Genomic DNA, 14,307 nt, shown 5'->3' with positions numbered 1-14,307 from the left:
CGGAGCCCAGTCTGGGGCCGACAGGGGGCGACAAACTGTAAGATTTTCCTGGTGGCTGGCTGGGCAGAGGGCTGTAGAGCGCTGCTGAGTGGTCCCGGCTAAGCGAAACTGGCTGCTGGGAGGGAGTGGAGGGGTGAGGTGAGGTGAGGGCCCTGCTAGTTGTGCTATCCCAGAGAGTCCCCCAGGTGTATCCCCCCAAATCTTTCTCCAGCACTTTCTCAGCTAGGGGCGGCCTTCCCTGGAGGAAGAGGGGTGATGTCTGGAATTTGTTGCCTGCGCCCCGCGCTCTGCTAGGCAGAGGCAGGTTGGATGTTCCTCTGAAAAGGTAGTACGAATTGCTTTATTTGCTTTTTGAGCGTGCCTGTGGGGGAAAGAAACGACCTTAGCTGCTTTTTCGAGTCACCAGAGTGCACTGGATTGGGGTGTGGATGCTGTTTCTCACATCTCAAAGACCTCACGTGTAGGAATCCACCTTTCTTGGTATCCCTTGCCTGATTTGAAATCTGGGCAATAAGCTTTCAGTTCAGAGTTTAACAGGTTCCAAAATACCTAGAGGGAACTGAACAGGGGTATGTCAGCCCCACTCCCCAAAGTCCCAGAGCACCCAGAAGGCATCCTGTGTAGTCCGTGTCCTCTGCTTGGTGCCTTCCCAGAACTCCTGTCTCCGATCTGCCCACCATAATCCAAACCATTTCTTTGATCCTTACCCCAGCGCTGCCATGTTCTGACAGGTCTTAACTTCCAAATGAGTTTTCCTGCTCCCAATCTTGCATCCTTCTCCTAATGCACTGACTCCCAAACCTCTCCCCTGTCCTGGAGAACTTCCTGGAGTTCCCAGAGGGTGCTGGAACTCAGGAGTCAATTTTCTGGAATCTCCTCTTCCCTCTCATGGGGTAAATCTTGCCTCAGTTTCAGCCCCGCTGGGACTCGCGCACCATCTCCTGAGAATCCAGGATTTTTGGCTCAGACCCTTCAAACTAACACTTTGGGATAGGTTGATTAGGAGCCAGCGATGATCTCTGGCCCCGCAGTGGAGGGAAAAAAAATCTGGGCCTCCACTGCTGTGGCTCCCCAGGCAGAGTCTTGGAAGGCATTAGTAAGCTCGGCGAGACGCCAGGGCTACTCTCAACAACTATAACTGGAGGATTGTGTGTTTGGGGGAGCAGGGTATTTTCTTGTTTTCTGAGGAGTGCTGTGAATGCTTCGAAGTACCAGGAACCATGGCTGTTTCTAGTGCCTCTCCTAAGTTCTCCCTACTCTGGTGCGTTCAGTGCAAAGCACTGAGTTTACTGTCCCCACCTTGAAACTCTTAGATTCTGGTCTTGGTCAGTTCAGGTGCAAAATACAAGATTTTCCCTTTCACTTGCTTTCTCCTGGCCCCCTTCTCATGGCTTCCTCTGGGACTGTCACAGTTAGTAATACAGGCTGACAAGTGTAGAATAATGCTTTGAAGTGGAATAGAAAAGATTTAGTGTTTATCGCCAGGGTCAAAGGATGCAGGGGTCCCTAAACCCCACTTAAATGAAAGTCAAAGGACCATTCTGTGGTTTAGCAGAGGTCTCCTGGAGGCTGCAGGTACTGGGGAAAGGCGAGGCCAGACCCACTCAGGATGGAAGGGTGCGGGATTCCACGACCTGAAAGAGAAAGAGACTGTTCTTCTGACCTAGAGTTATGCATTCGGTCTCCTGAGAATGGTCAGCATACCCTTGGGGACCAGAGGCAGCAGGTCGGAATCTCTTTCCCTTTGTTCCTGTGTCACCTCTTTGATTGAAATGAGTTCTAGTGGGTGGGCTGCAAGACAGAATCTGGAATGTGCCCCTCTCCGGTCATTGAAATTGCCCTGTATTTCAAGGGAGTGGGTGGCTATTAGACGTAAAGATTTCCTGAGAGCAGCGCTGGGGAGTCGACCAGAAACGGGATACCCAGGAGTCAGCTCCTCATCGAACCAGAGGACCCTTCTCCCCAGGAGCCCTGTATTAAACTAGACCCTCTCTCCTCTTTCATCTTGATGTTCGCACCCAGCTGGGATATTGACCCCATTCTTGCAGTGCTCCAGCTTAGGAGGGAACTGGTTGAAGTAGCCACACCCTAAACACCTTGCCATAATCAACTTTTACCCTCTGATGTCTCATTAGTATCGATGGTAGGGGTGGTAAGAAAACTAAAACCAAAACTAAAACTAGTACTAGTACTAACACATATAATCGGTTTGAAATGACTTTCCAATCATTCCCAAAGTCAGAGAAAGGAAGGGGTTGCAAGGGTCTGGGAGCAAGTGCCCTGTCCCAGGTCCAACTGGTTTTGGAAATTGGGGCGGTGTGTGTTTTTTTTGAAGTGTGTGTATGTGTGTGTGTGTGTGTGTGTGTGTGTGTGTGTGTGTGTAAGTAAGTAAGCGGGGAGCTGGTTCCGGAGTGGGGTGGAGAAAAGCCTAGGGGGAGGACAGAAGGAGGGGGTAGAGTTTCAGGGCGGGGAGGGGGGCGCCTGGGCGCAGTGACGGGAACCAATGAGCTGCCAACTCGCGCGTCTCCTGCGTGACTGCAGAGATTGACGTGGAGGACACGTCAAATTGATTCCCGCACGCTGCAGCTTCCCGGTCAGACGAATTTCTCCCAATCGGATGAAGTTCACCCTGGGCCTGGGGTCGCGGGCGTGGAGAGTGTCCTGGGAGCGGGCAACAGCGGAGGGGGCAGGCCCTGGGGCGGGCGGTGGCGCGCTCCGCGGCGGCGCACTGCGCGTCTCCAACCCGCGGCCCGGCCGCCGCGGATCTAGGCTCGCGCACGCCCTCCCTCTATGCCTCTCCGGTGGTGGCGGCGCCCGAGCTCTCCCGGACTGCTCCGGGCCCAGCCCCCGCCGCCCCGGCGCCAGGCGACTGGTTGGCTCACGCGTTATGGGTAAGAGGCGAGAGGCAGGCAAGGCGCGGGAGGGCTGATGAAGTGGGTCACGACTCTGCGCCTCCTTTCCCTCCGATCCGCTTTTCCTGGGTAAAACAGTTCTGGGTCCTGGACGACTCTTATTCTCCTCATATCCCCAGTCCTGGAGGGGCAATTCCTCAAGTTGTGGAGGGGGATTCAAGTAGGCGCGCCAAAAGTAGCAAATCCGCACTGAATGCTAGAGCGCGCAGTGCGCCCCTCCGCGGTCCCCATGACTGCTCACCCTCTTAGAGATGGACCCAGGCGGTTTGCCTTCGGACTCTGAGCTGTCTGGGGATCTGTGGGTCACCTTCGGAGGCGCGCCTGGGTACAGTCCATCGCCCCGCGTGGACACCCTTGACTAACCCACCGGTGTTTTCTCCCCCTCCTGCTCATTCTCGACCGGCGCGTCCGCAGAGCAGACGTACGGCGAAGTGAACCAGTTGGGCGGCGTGTTCGTCAATGGCCGCCCCCTGCCCAACGCCATTCGCTTGCGCATTGTGGAATTGGCACAGCTGGGCATCCGACCCTGTGACATCAGTCGGCAGCTCCGCGTCTCTCACGGTTGCGTGAGCAAGATTCTGGCGCGCTACAATGAGACGGGCTCCATTCTACCGGGGGCCATCGGGGGCAGCAAACCTCGCGTTACCACCCCCAACGTAGTAAAGCATATCCGGGACTACAAGCAGGGTGATCCCGGCATCTTTGCCTGGGAGATCCGCGACAGACTGCTGGCCGACGGCGTCTGCGACAAGTACAATGTACCCTCGGTGAGCTCCATCAGTCGCATCCTGCGCAACAAGATTGGCAGCCTAGCGCAACCCGGGCCGTACGAGACAAGTAAGCAGCCGCCGCCGCAGCCTGCGCTGCCTTATAACCACATCTACCAGTATCCCTACCCAAGCCCGGTGTCGCCCACCGGTGCTAAGATGGGCAGCCATCCCGGGGTGCCCGGCTCTGCGGGCCACGTCAGCATCCCACGTTCATGGCCTTCGGCACATTCGGTCAGCAACATCCTGGGCATCCGGACATTTATGGAGCAAACAGGTCAGTTGTGATTTCTGTAGCCCTCTGTTACAGAATTGGGGGCGGGCAGACATGCGGGTGATGGGTTATACTCGCCTTCGTTCTTAGACTGGTTCTGGCTCAGAAAAGCGTTGGGGGGGGGGATCTGGGGGTCCAGATACTTCTGTGGGAGCCCTCGGACATCTTGAACTTTTTATGACAAATATGGAAAATATTTCCCAAGTAGAAGAGCAGTCGCCGACCACAAATTCGAAGGCCTGAAATTGCATTTTTTCTTTTTTTCATTTTGCAAAAAGAATGCAAACCCCTATCGCCAAATCTAAGCCAAACAAACCGCTCAGGCCATTCTGCTACTCTGTCTTTAGCTTTCTGAATCTCTCACCGTTCCCCAGTATTCTGTCCACCTTCTCAGACCCAGGGACTTTTCTGAGTAAAAGGGAAAGAAGTCGTGTCCTCAGTCTTGTCCAGTGGCCTAGATTTCTATCAGGTTCCCCGAGACCTTGCAAATCCTCGATCTGGAACTGCACCCTCAGGCTGCAGCTACAGTCACAAGGACTTTTCCTTTGACCGTAATTAAAACACAACCAGCTGTTGATCATCTCTGGTGAAGTGAAAAGTGGGGAGGTTTGGGGCAACTATGGTGTCTGCCTATGGAAGGACATAGGTGGGCCAAATTTGGCAGTCTTCACATTGTCCTCTGCTGCCAGCGTTTTCTTATGGTAGTGGACTCAGTTGGAGGGTCAGAAGCAAAATCCACCATAGCCCTGGAGAAAGGAGGGGCAGCCAGAAAGAAACATGAATGCTTTTACCCTTGTTTCAGTGGGGCACACCTCTGTTTGTCCTGGTAGCTGTAACTGAGCTGATGGTTGGGTCCAAAGCTTCTCATGGAGCAGCAGTGGCTGCTGGTTGGGAAGTGACTTCACTAGGCCAGCACTCAGATCTGGAGCTTTTCCTCTTTTCTCCAAGTGCACACAGGCACTAGGAGCAGCTTCACTGTGTCCTAAGGTTGACTCCTTTTTTTTTTTTTTGAGTAACCCCTAGGCTGTTCAGGACAGAACCATCTCCCAATCCCCTAGATGCTTATTGAGACGTTAAAATCTATACACAGTTTTCATGAGGCTGCCACGAATTTGAACTTGGACCTTTCAGAATACTGCCTCTGGACAGAGAAGGGCCGTCCAGAGGCCTTGGCCTGTTGTGCCTGGTCCCTGCTCATGGGCGGGGTTTCGTGCGAAGCGGGTCCAGGGCTGACAGGAGCGAAGAGGGGCCCCTTCACCTTTCTTTCTCCTAGTCCGCTGGGAGTGAAAGTGAAACCCAGGTCCAGCTGCCTCTCTGCTTGTGATTGCTCTCCTCCGGAATGTTTGATCACCTCCACGTGTTCCACTGGACGCCTAGTTGAACCCCTGGATACTAGCGTGGGTAGTTGTTGGCAGTCTGTAAAAGTCTGGATTGGAGGGTCAAGCCCAGATTCAGATGTATCTTTTAATCCATCCTGTGTCCCCAGCAGGGGCCCTGACCGGTAGTGAAGGCTCCGCCTATTCCCCCAAGATGGAAGAGTGGGCCAGCGTGAACCGCACGGGCTTTCCTGCCACCCCAGCAGTAAATGGGCTGGAGAAACCTGCCTTGGAAGCGGACATTAAATACACTCAGGTAACCGGGAGGCAGGGGAAGTAGGTTACCTGCACTAAGGGAGCAGAAGGGGTTTCCCAGGAGAAGTCTCCCTGGTAGGCAGATCTTGTGTCTGGCGCCCCGCAGCAAATTTCTGTCCTTTCCTCAAGCGCCCTAGTTTCGGGGAGGCTGGCTTTTGAGGAGATTGATTTGCCTTTTGCCATGGTTCCTATGCAAACAAAGCTGAAAGTCCAGACCATAGATGGTCGAGAATCCCCTTTCTCCCATGGTGTGTACCATGACTTCTTCGTCTTTTTTTATCATTTATAAAATTGAGCAGATTTTTGGAAATCACTTTACCAAAAAAGAGCCCTTACTAGGAAAATTAGAGACCAGGTCTTGTGTAGAATTAATTGACGGCAACAGCAGTGGGAAGTGAAGGCCCCCACTCCCTCTCCAGGTCAGCAAATGGCGTGTACTGGAGAAGACAGGGTCTTCTGACTCTCTGTACCTCTTTACCCCGCAGTCGGCCTCCGGCATCTCAGCGGTAAGCGGCTTCCTCCCGGCCTGCGCTTACCCAGCCTCCAACCAACACAGCGTGTATAGCGCGCCAGGCGGCGGGTACCTTGCTCCCGGTCCGCCTTGGCCACCGGCGCAGGGACCCCCGCTGGCGCCCCCCGGGGCCGGCGTCACAGTACATGGCGGGGAGCTTGCCGCAGCAATGACCTTCAAGCATCCTAGCCGAGAAGGTGAGGGGCACAGGCGGGGAGGGGATCAGATGTCTGCTGGAGGGGTTAGGAAGGGTGTAGAGAAGGGTGAGCTATGGAAAAGGAGGGGTGGAGGTGGTACAGCGCAAAGAGAGGAGGAAAAGTAGGAAAGCAACTGAGCATAAATTCTTCCTTTAAGGTACAGGTTAATCTTGTCGCTTCTTGGAGCAAATTTATTTCTAACAGGTGTTCCTAAGGGACGTCTGAGATTGAGAGAGGCTTTGACTTGTAGACACTGGGCAAAGAGGGTCAGTTCTGCAAACAGGGCTCGTGGATTTGGATCTGGTTCTTCCACCTTAGTCAAGTTATTGCTCCTCTCTGGGCCTCAGTTGCTCCATCACTAGAAGAGCCTAGAAAGCACCTTCCAGGCCCACATTTCTGTGGCCTGCTAAGTTTTGCTTTTCCTAATGCACCTGTCTTGGCATTTGAACCTTACAGGTGGGGTTGAACTTGACAGTGGCACCTGATCTCCACACCCTCCAAATTCCCTGTTCTGTTTCTTTTTAAAACCAGACCCCAGTCTTCTTTAAAATTATTTTTCCATAAATACATCCTGTAGGAAAGACTAGAGCATTTTAATTATGGGTTCATAAGTCTGGAATCTTTTTGAACTATGTTTTCTGGATTTCCTTTCTGAGGGCAGTGTGACCAGCGGGTCTTCCTCTCTCCCACTTCTTCTCCTTGTTTATAAATCTATTCCCTGGTAAATCAATTAAGAAATTTGAGGGATTTAACACATGGTCAGGATCATGAGGGGCATCTTTCTACCCTGCCCATCAGATTTTGATTTTCCTTATAATTTGGGAAAAGTTTACCCACACTTGAGTCTCAGTTTTCTTCCTTGGTAAAAGAAGTGGGTGGATTTGCTACTTTAGAACCTGCCTGTGTTTAGATTCTGATCATCAGAAATTTGCAGTTTCACCTACTTTAGGCAAAATAAGGGGGAGGCTGTCATCTCAGGGGATCCCAGCCCCAGCAGAGAGAGGGGCAGAGCACAGACCTGAAGGATGTTCCTGGATTACAGACCATTACCAGTTGATTTGCCTCACCCCTATTGAGGGGGGTGGGGGTGTAGCGATGGCAGGTGGTAGTGGATTGGCAAATGACCTGAGGGGCTTCCTCTTTGTTGCCTCCTAGACAAAAGTGCTGTTTCCAAGTTGTTTTGGTGAGACATGATAGTATTCATCTATGTGTGTGTGGGGGGGATTCAGTGTCATCCATAGTGATGAAAGAAAAACAACTTTCCTATTTCCACCTTTCCTAAAACATACACATCCTGGAATATTAGGATAATACTGATTTGCCTAATTATAGACAAATTTTCCTAATTATAGACAAGGCAAAAAGAATTTTCAAAAATTGAGAATTAGAACTTTAAATTTTAAGTAACAGGATAACACCTCTTGTTCATTTAAAGGAAAACTCAGGTGAAGGAAATTTTAGAAATAGAGACACCCATCCTTTGTGACACCCAGGATTGTCCGTTGAAATTGAAATAAAAATGGAATTTTCATTGTTGCACAAATCATTTAACTGAGAAGGCATATTTGAATTAAAAAAAAAAGTAAATCCACAAATTTAAATGATTTATCCTGGGTTGATCCCAAGGAAAGGAAGACTTAGAAAAAGAACCCATTGTCTTCAAAAGATGCAGTCATTTTCCAGTAGAGCCAATTTGTCCTGGAGGCATTTCAAAACTTCACAATTTAAATAAATTTGTGAAGTGTAAATAACTAACAATCCAAAGGTAAAACATACAATATTCTAAACTACTTCTACTTAATTTGGGAGGGGATGCAACTTTAACATTAGGGCTTATTGCTTATTGATTTTGTTTGGTAGCTATTTTCCTTTTCAGAAACACAGACCCATTCAAAGGCACGGGTATTCTTGTCCTCCTACCATTGTATCTGCTTCCTCTTATAAAATAGTGCATCTGTTTTCAAAATCCACAACCATAATTAGCTACATTGGTGATTAATACTATTTTAATGTTATGATCCTTACAGTTCTTTAAAGGTTCAGGTAGAGGATCAAGGAATAACTCAGGTTCATTATTAATAATGATTTATCAAACTGTTTTTGTTCAAAGAGCATAAAATAATCACTTATTTTGTGTATATTTTCACAGCATGAGAATTATATACACAGTTGGTTATGAATTTTTATTCTTTCATTGATAGAAAAACTGCTTTGACCCCTGCCCCTAACTGGTCTGTGAAAAGACAAAGCAAAGTAATACAAATTACTGTCACTTATTTTCTAAAAATTTCTTAAGAAATTAATATCTTCAAAGAAACCTACCCCATAAGATGGTTTGCTATTAATTCTTCAATTCGTTATGGTAGGAATAGCATTTATTAAATTTCGTTTTAGTGGAAAAAAATTTCATTAGAAAAACTGCAAACAAGTCAATATGATGAATTCTCAGTAAAAACGCTTTTGATCATCTAGTGCATACACACGACAATGCCATATATAGATACACATGTGTATGTATATGTATGCAAGATGTATATATATTGGTATATCCTCCAAATTAGGTATAGTTAGATATCTTACAGTTATCGGAAGGAAAGCCTTTTCAAATGCCAAATTATGTTTCACAATTTATTAATTTTATCTTGGGAAAGATTGTGGGTCTGGGTTCTCTACTATGTAGGCAAGAAAATATGATCTGCATTTCCCATCTCCTGAAAGAAAGCTTACTTTTGGGAACTGAAAAAAGAATAGGAAAATCCACTTCATCTTCATGTAGAGGGGCTAATGTTCTAGAAATGTCAACACTTATCCAAATGTCTTCATAGCCAGCGGAGACTCCCTCCCAAAGTGAAAGAACCCACCAACCTCCCACCAGACATTCCCTCAAGACAATTGGTATTTATAGCCTGTTTTTGGCAATCATCAGTCAGGGTTTAAAAATTTCTCACAGCAGGTTCTAGGAAGACTAAAAATTTGGAAATCAAATAAGATATTGCATACACACAAAGAAAATGTGTTGTTTATATTTGTTAAAGGTATCTTGAGGTTTTATTCCCCCTAGTTATTTCTGCCTCAAGACAGTTTTTGGAGGATCCTGAAAACGAATTTTTGTGAGGGATCACTAGGGTGCTGGCCTTTGTTTGCCATAGGACTCGAACTCCGCTGTCAATGCCAGGCTCATTTGACCTTGCTCTGGGAGACTACTTCCCAGATCCCTGGTGCCTCTGTTCCAAGGTCCCGGTGCACTGGCCAATTGCAATCCCTATATTTTAAAAAGGCCTGTCCCCATTCCTGCCCTCAGCCCCGCACCCAAGTACATGACCTTGCAGAGCCCCTAGCAAGAGTTCAGGCTTCTGAATCCCCTAGACAGACCCATCCACATTTCCTGGAGTCCTGTGATAGGAAATGGAATGGAATGGAAGTGGGGAGTGGGTCCTGAGGAGTTATTACAACAGAAAGAACTAAAAATGCAGCAGGATTTGCCTCTGAAGGTGGGGTGGAATCTATCTGCAGGTTCCTGTGTGTTTATTTTTCAGGAGCCCATTTTCTCCCTTGTCTCTTAGGGAACCGGCCTTTGGCAGAGGCACCTCCACCCGCTCAGATGTTTTCTAAACAAGTTCTCACTTTGAAGCTTGTGTATAGGGTGAAAAAGAAAAGGTCTCAATACTTCTGCTGACTTGGCAGTGACAACTGTGTTTAGGAAAGAGCTGAGCGGTGGGGAAGAGCCCAGGGAGTCTGTCTCTGCTGGAAAGGTCTGTAGACCTCTTTAAAATCTCTGCGAATCCAAATGTGTGTGTGCTTGTTTGTGTTTCCCTCCAACTGATGTGTCGGTTTTTAGTTCAGGTTGGCATAGTAAGTTGAGCCTGGGTCTCGTGTGAGGACTTCGCAGGAGAGAGGAGGGAGGGATGAAGGTGTGGGTGGAGTGTGTGTGGGGGGGATACTTCTTTCTCAATCCAAATTGAGGCTTCCAAACTCTTCCTTTAAGGGAGGATTTATTGGTGGAAAAACAGAAAATTGAAAATAGGCCCCTTTAGGTATAAACAACTTGTGCCTTCTGGTGCAGGAGAAACTGAGCGGCCCTGGGCTGGGAAAGGAAAAATAGGGTTGCACAATCGCATCGTCACTTTTTGGCTTCCAGTAGCAAAACTTGGGCCCCTTCCCAAACCCCCAAATAATAGAGCAATACGTAGAATACCGCCTGATCTGGCAAGCTGACTGTCACTTAATACAGAGGCCCGTGGGGTCCTAGGACGTGCTGTGCCGGCAGTGGTGAGTGTATCTGGATCCCCCATCTCATGGGTACAACGGACTCTGCTGCTCACTCAACGCGCTACCTCCTCCTATGTCAGAGGGCGCTTCAGGCTGCGCCAGGAAGGAATGTTTGGTGGCTCGTTTTCCACATGATTTCCCTTTACCCACCGCGAGAGCTCCCGGAGCCGCCGCGGGCATCAGCGGAGAGGGTTAGGCCTTGCACTTGTATGCTCGGCCAAGGTCTGGGGTGGGCAGGTGGGTGGGTGTCCAGAGGACGCGCAGCAAGGATGTCAGCTCTTGGCTCCTCTCGGCTCTGCTCAGCGGAAGCCTCCATCGGGTCTGAAAACCTCTCCCTCCTCCTGCGCCAATCACCCCCTTTACTAAGCGAGTGGTGACAGAGTTGAGGGGTAAAAGAAATAGCACCCTGTATACACCACCAGGGATTAATGGTGGTCCAAGTGACCGTTTGAGGAGATCCACTTGCCAAGCTCCCCTTACACTTGACTCCCTTAACCCATTAAGTCCTAAGTTTTCAATTCTACATAGGACGATGGTAAATAATGAGTTAAGGGAGAGGGAAGGGTGGGCATCTAGAGGCTCACAAGGCCTTTGGGGAGCACGGGTTCCTGACTCCTTCCAAAGCATTGGAAGCAGCGAGAGCATCCCGCCCGCGTCCTGAGACATCCTGGCTCTCTCCCTGCGAGGCGCTAGGCAGTGACCCGATGATCCTGTGCTTCCTCCCGCAGTGGCTGACCGGAAGCCTTCCAGCCCGGGCGGCAAGGCCCCAGACGCCCTCAGTAGCTTACACGGACTTCCTATCCCGGCTTCGACCTCCTAGGGGCAGCTCTTCCCCGAGCCCCAGCCAGAGCCTGAGGAAACTGCAGACGGGCGGGCGGCCCGGGGCACTCGGCTCCGCAGCGGTGGCGAGCTGCGCGGCAAGACCCTAGGACACGCAGAGGAGGAAGCCGACCCCGGCCAGCGGGGACACATTTGGTCAGCCCCTGGCCACGTCCTGCCTCTAGCCTGGCCGGCACACTTCCTTTAAGGGCCGGAATATTTTGGCTTTTCTGAACTTTGGCTTTAGACTGTTGCATCCTTGTCGAGATTCTTGCTTCGACGTGGTGTCCCTTGCCCTGTCAGACTCAAATTTCCTTTTCTTTTTTGTCCTCCTTTTCTGCTCTTCCTCCCTTCTTCCTCCCTCTTCTTTCTCTCCCTCCCTCCCTCCCTCCCTCTTTTCTTTGTTTCCTTTTCTCCTCTTCCATCTCATCCTGCTTTACCTTTCCCTCCCTCCCTTCCTTCATTTTGCCCTCTCCCCCACCTCTTTCCTTCTTTATTCTCTCCTCCCCTTTCTCTACTGTCTATTGGCTCCCCTTTCCTTTGGTTCATCCCGGTGGTGGTCCACGCTTTTCTCTTTCTGTTTTTCCTTTTTTATTTTTGGGGGCTTTCTTTCCTTTCATCTGTACAGCTTCCCTGAACCCCCACCTTTCCCAATCTGGAAAGCCCCAGACCAGTGTTGTGACAGTTCCTTCTCTGAAGCCCCCAACCCTTTGGGTCCCTCAGGTCTAAGGGATCCTGGAACCTAGGAAGTGGACAGAGAAGCCACAGCCTTTTTTTATTTTTTATTTTGGTAGTGTTGGGTATGGAATTCAGGATCTGGTACCTGCTAGACAAGATTTACATCACTGAACTACATTCCCCAGTCCTGCCAGTCTCATTTTATGTTTTTTAATAACAAACCAGAAACAGCCTTGATGTTCAAACGGTCTTCTTTCCCCAATATATTGGTGGAAGTCTGTATTTTCTCAGTGCTCAGTGGCTGGGCTTCTCTTTGCTTCTGAGATGATGTCATCCCAAAGAAGATTGGGGTAAGAGTAAGGGACAGAGTAAGGAACACTGGGGCTATTGGTATTTTCAGTAACTGGGTATCCTGGAGGAGGCTCCTCCTACCCCTCTACTCCCAACACTTGGGTAACTGACAAATGGTAAAGGTATTGGCATTGCTTTTGGTGTTTGGGGACCAAATGATTGTTAATTTAAACCACAAACTGCTTCCAAGTACCAAGGTTCATTTGGGCTTCTTGTTCAAAAGGGTGGGTGGGTGGGCTCAGAAAGTGTCTGCTAGAGCCAGATACATGGGCTGTTAACTAATTTCAAGTCCAGGCGCATTGGTGGTGGGACCCCCAGGGGTATAATGCAGTTGTGTAGTCATAAAAAGATCATTGGTGAAGAGTCTGTATCACCTGTTAAATATGGCTGCCTTTGAATAAAGGAAAGCATCTGAAACTTGCTTGGTAGGGTGAGCAAGCCTGTGTCACTGTGTTGTACTTACCACAAAGCTAACTCAGCCCCTGACTTCAAAAGAAGAATACTATCAGAGGAAATGTTTTAACTGGTTTACTCATGAGTATTTGCAGCCCGGGTTGGGCAACAGATAGGAAGAAAAAGTAGAATGAGAGGAGTACTTGTTAATGGGTGGGTGCCCTTGATATGCCTGACAGCTCCCTTCCCCCTTAGTTATGGTCTTGATTGCTAGAGCTCTAGAAAATGCCAGATTAGCCTTGGGGAACTGAGATAGGCAATATGCAGAAATCCTAAAGTGGGCAAAAGGCAATGAGCAACAACAGAGGGTCCCCCATCCCCGGAACATTTCTAACAGTCTAAAAACTAAAGGAAATTATCTCAGGTTTCCAAATAATCTAGGGGTTTTTTAAACTACAAAGCAGTTTCTGGCTAGTGGTTTTGTTTTTCCTTCAGGTTTGGTTTTCTAAAACTGATGGAAGAGATTTTTGAATTGAAGTTATTGCTTGTAAGTAGAGCTACCTACTTGTGCATGGCCTGCTCTGGACTCATCAAGAAAACCAGTGGGAAATGGTTTTCATTGCAACTTTTTGCCATAGTACCTAATTTTTTCACAAAGATTTTTCTTCTTAGGTTTTTAAAGCCTCTTGTCTTTACAAAAAAGTTCCATTGTATAGACAGAGATACTAAGGGCTAGGATTTGATTTATTTTTTTCTAGACCATACAGCAAGTTGTGAATTGCAGTGCTTAGAAATGGAAAGTGGGAGACATCTGCTCATTTAAGAATCAGGATTGATACCTGAACTTTGAGATGGGAGTTGTCAGTCTTCTGAGTGCCAGCCTATCCTGTAGAGAAGCTGGTTAAAATAACGTGAAAAGAAGTGTTTTCCCAAGTCTTTGTGACCTCAGCCTGTCTTTGTGTGATAAGAGGAATATCACATACTCAGTCATGACATTACAGACAGGATTTTCATGTGTCCATCTTGCTGTCTGGTGAAGGACTGGCACGCTTAGTCCAGGAGCAATACAACACAACATTTACTGAAGAAATGTGAGGCATTTATACAACAATCTCTGTCTTTGACTTGTCACCACCTCATTTCTCTGCCACTCTCCACTTCTGTGTTCAGACTGCCTAGGGTTAAGGCAGAGAAGATCTGGGAAATACAACCCAGGGTAATGAAAGGTGCCTATATTTTAAATGCCAGCAGCAATGGAAAATATTTTTCTAGATCTTTCCCCTAGAGTCCTCCATGTCCTATGGCTAAAGGTGAGTTTTTCAGAGTTCTTTTTGTTGACAGAGGACAGGTGGCCTTCAGTTATAGTGCAAGTAAACTTTGGCATTTCATGTGAGATACAGAGGGAGGGGCATACCTTTTCTCTTGAGATTGTGGCTATGGAGAGTCCCAATAAATTTGGCTTAAATTCCTGTTCCACTGCATGAAACAGAGGACTGTGGCCTCCC

General features: G+C 48.6%; 1 protein-coding gene across 1 annotated transcript; it reads left to right on the top strand.

Annotated features, from left to right (window-relative positions):
• Positions 1-2,617: 2,617 nt before the first annotated feature.
• On the top strand, positions 2,618-12,602 carry PAX1 (paired box 1; the record flags this gene model as incomplete). The annotated part of the gene is made up of 5 exons (XM_079127334.1): positions 2,618-2,891; positions 3,327-3,956; positions 5,443-5,585; positions 6,070-6,292; positions 11,290-12,602. 5 exons carry the CDS (start codon positions 2,618-2,620, stop codon positions 11,379-11,381), a joined length of 1,362 nt encoding a protein of 453 aa, XP_078983460.1. The 3' UTR covers positions 11,382-12,602.
• Between the last annotated feature and the right edge of the window lie 1,705 nt (positions 12,603-14,307).

Source organism: Sciurus vulgaris (genome assembly GCF_902686455.1).
Source record: "Sciurus vulgaris genome assembly, chromosome: 2".
Taxonomy (NCBI): domain Eukaryota; kingdom Metazoa; phylum Chordata; class Mammalia; order Rodentia; family Sciuridae; genus Sciurus; species Sciurus vulgaris.
This window is presented reverse-complemented; position numbering and strand designations above follow the sequence as displayed.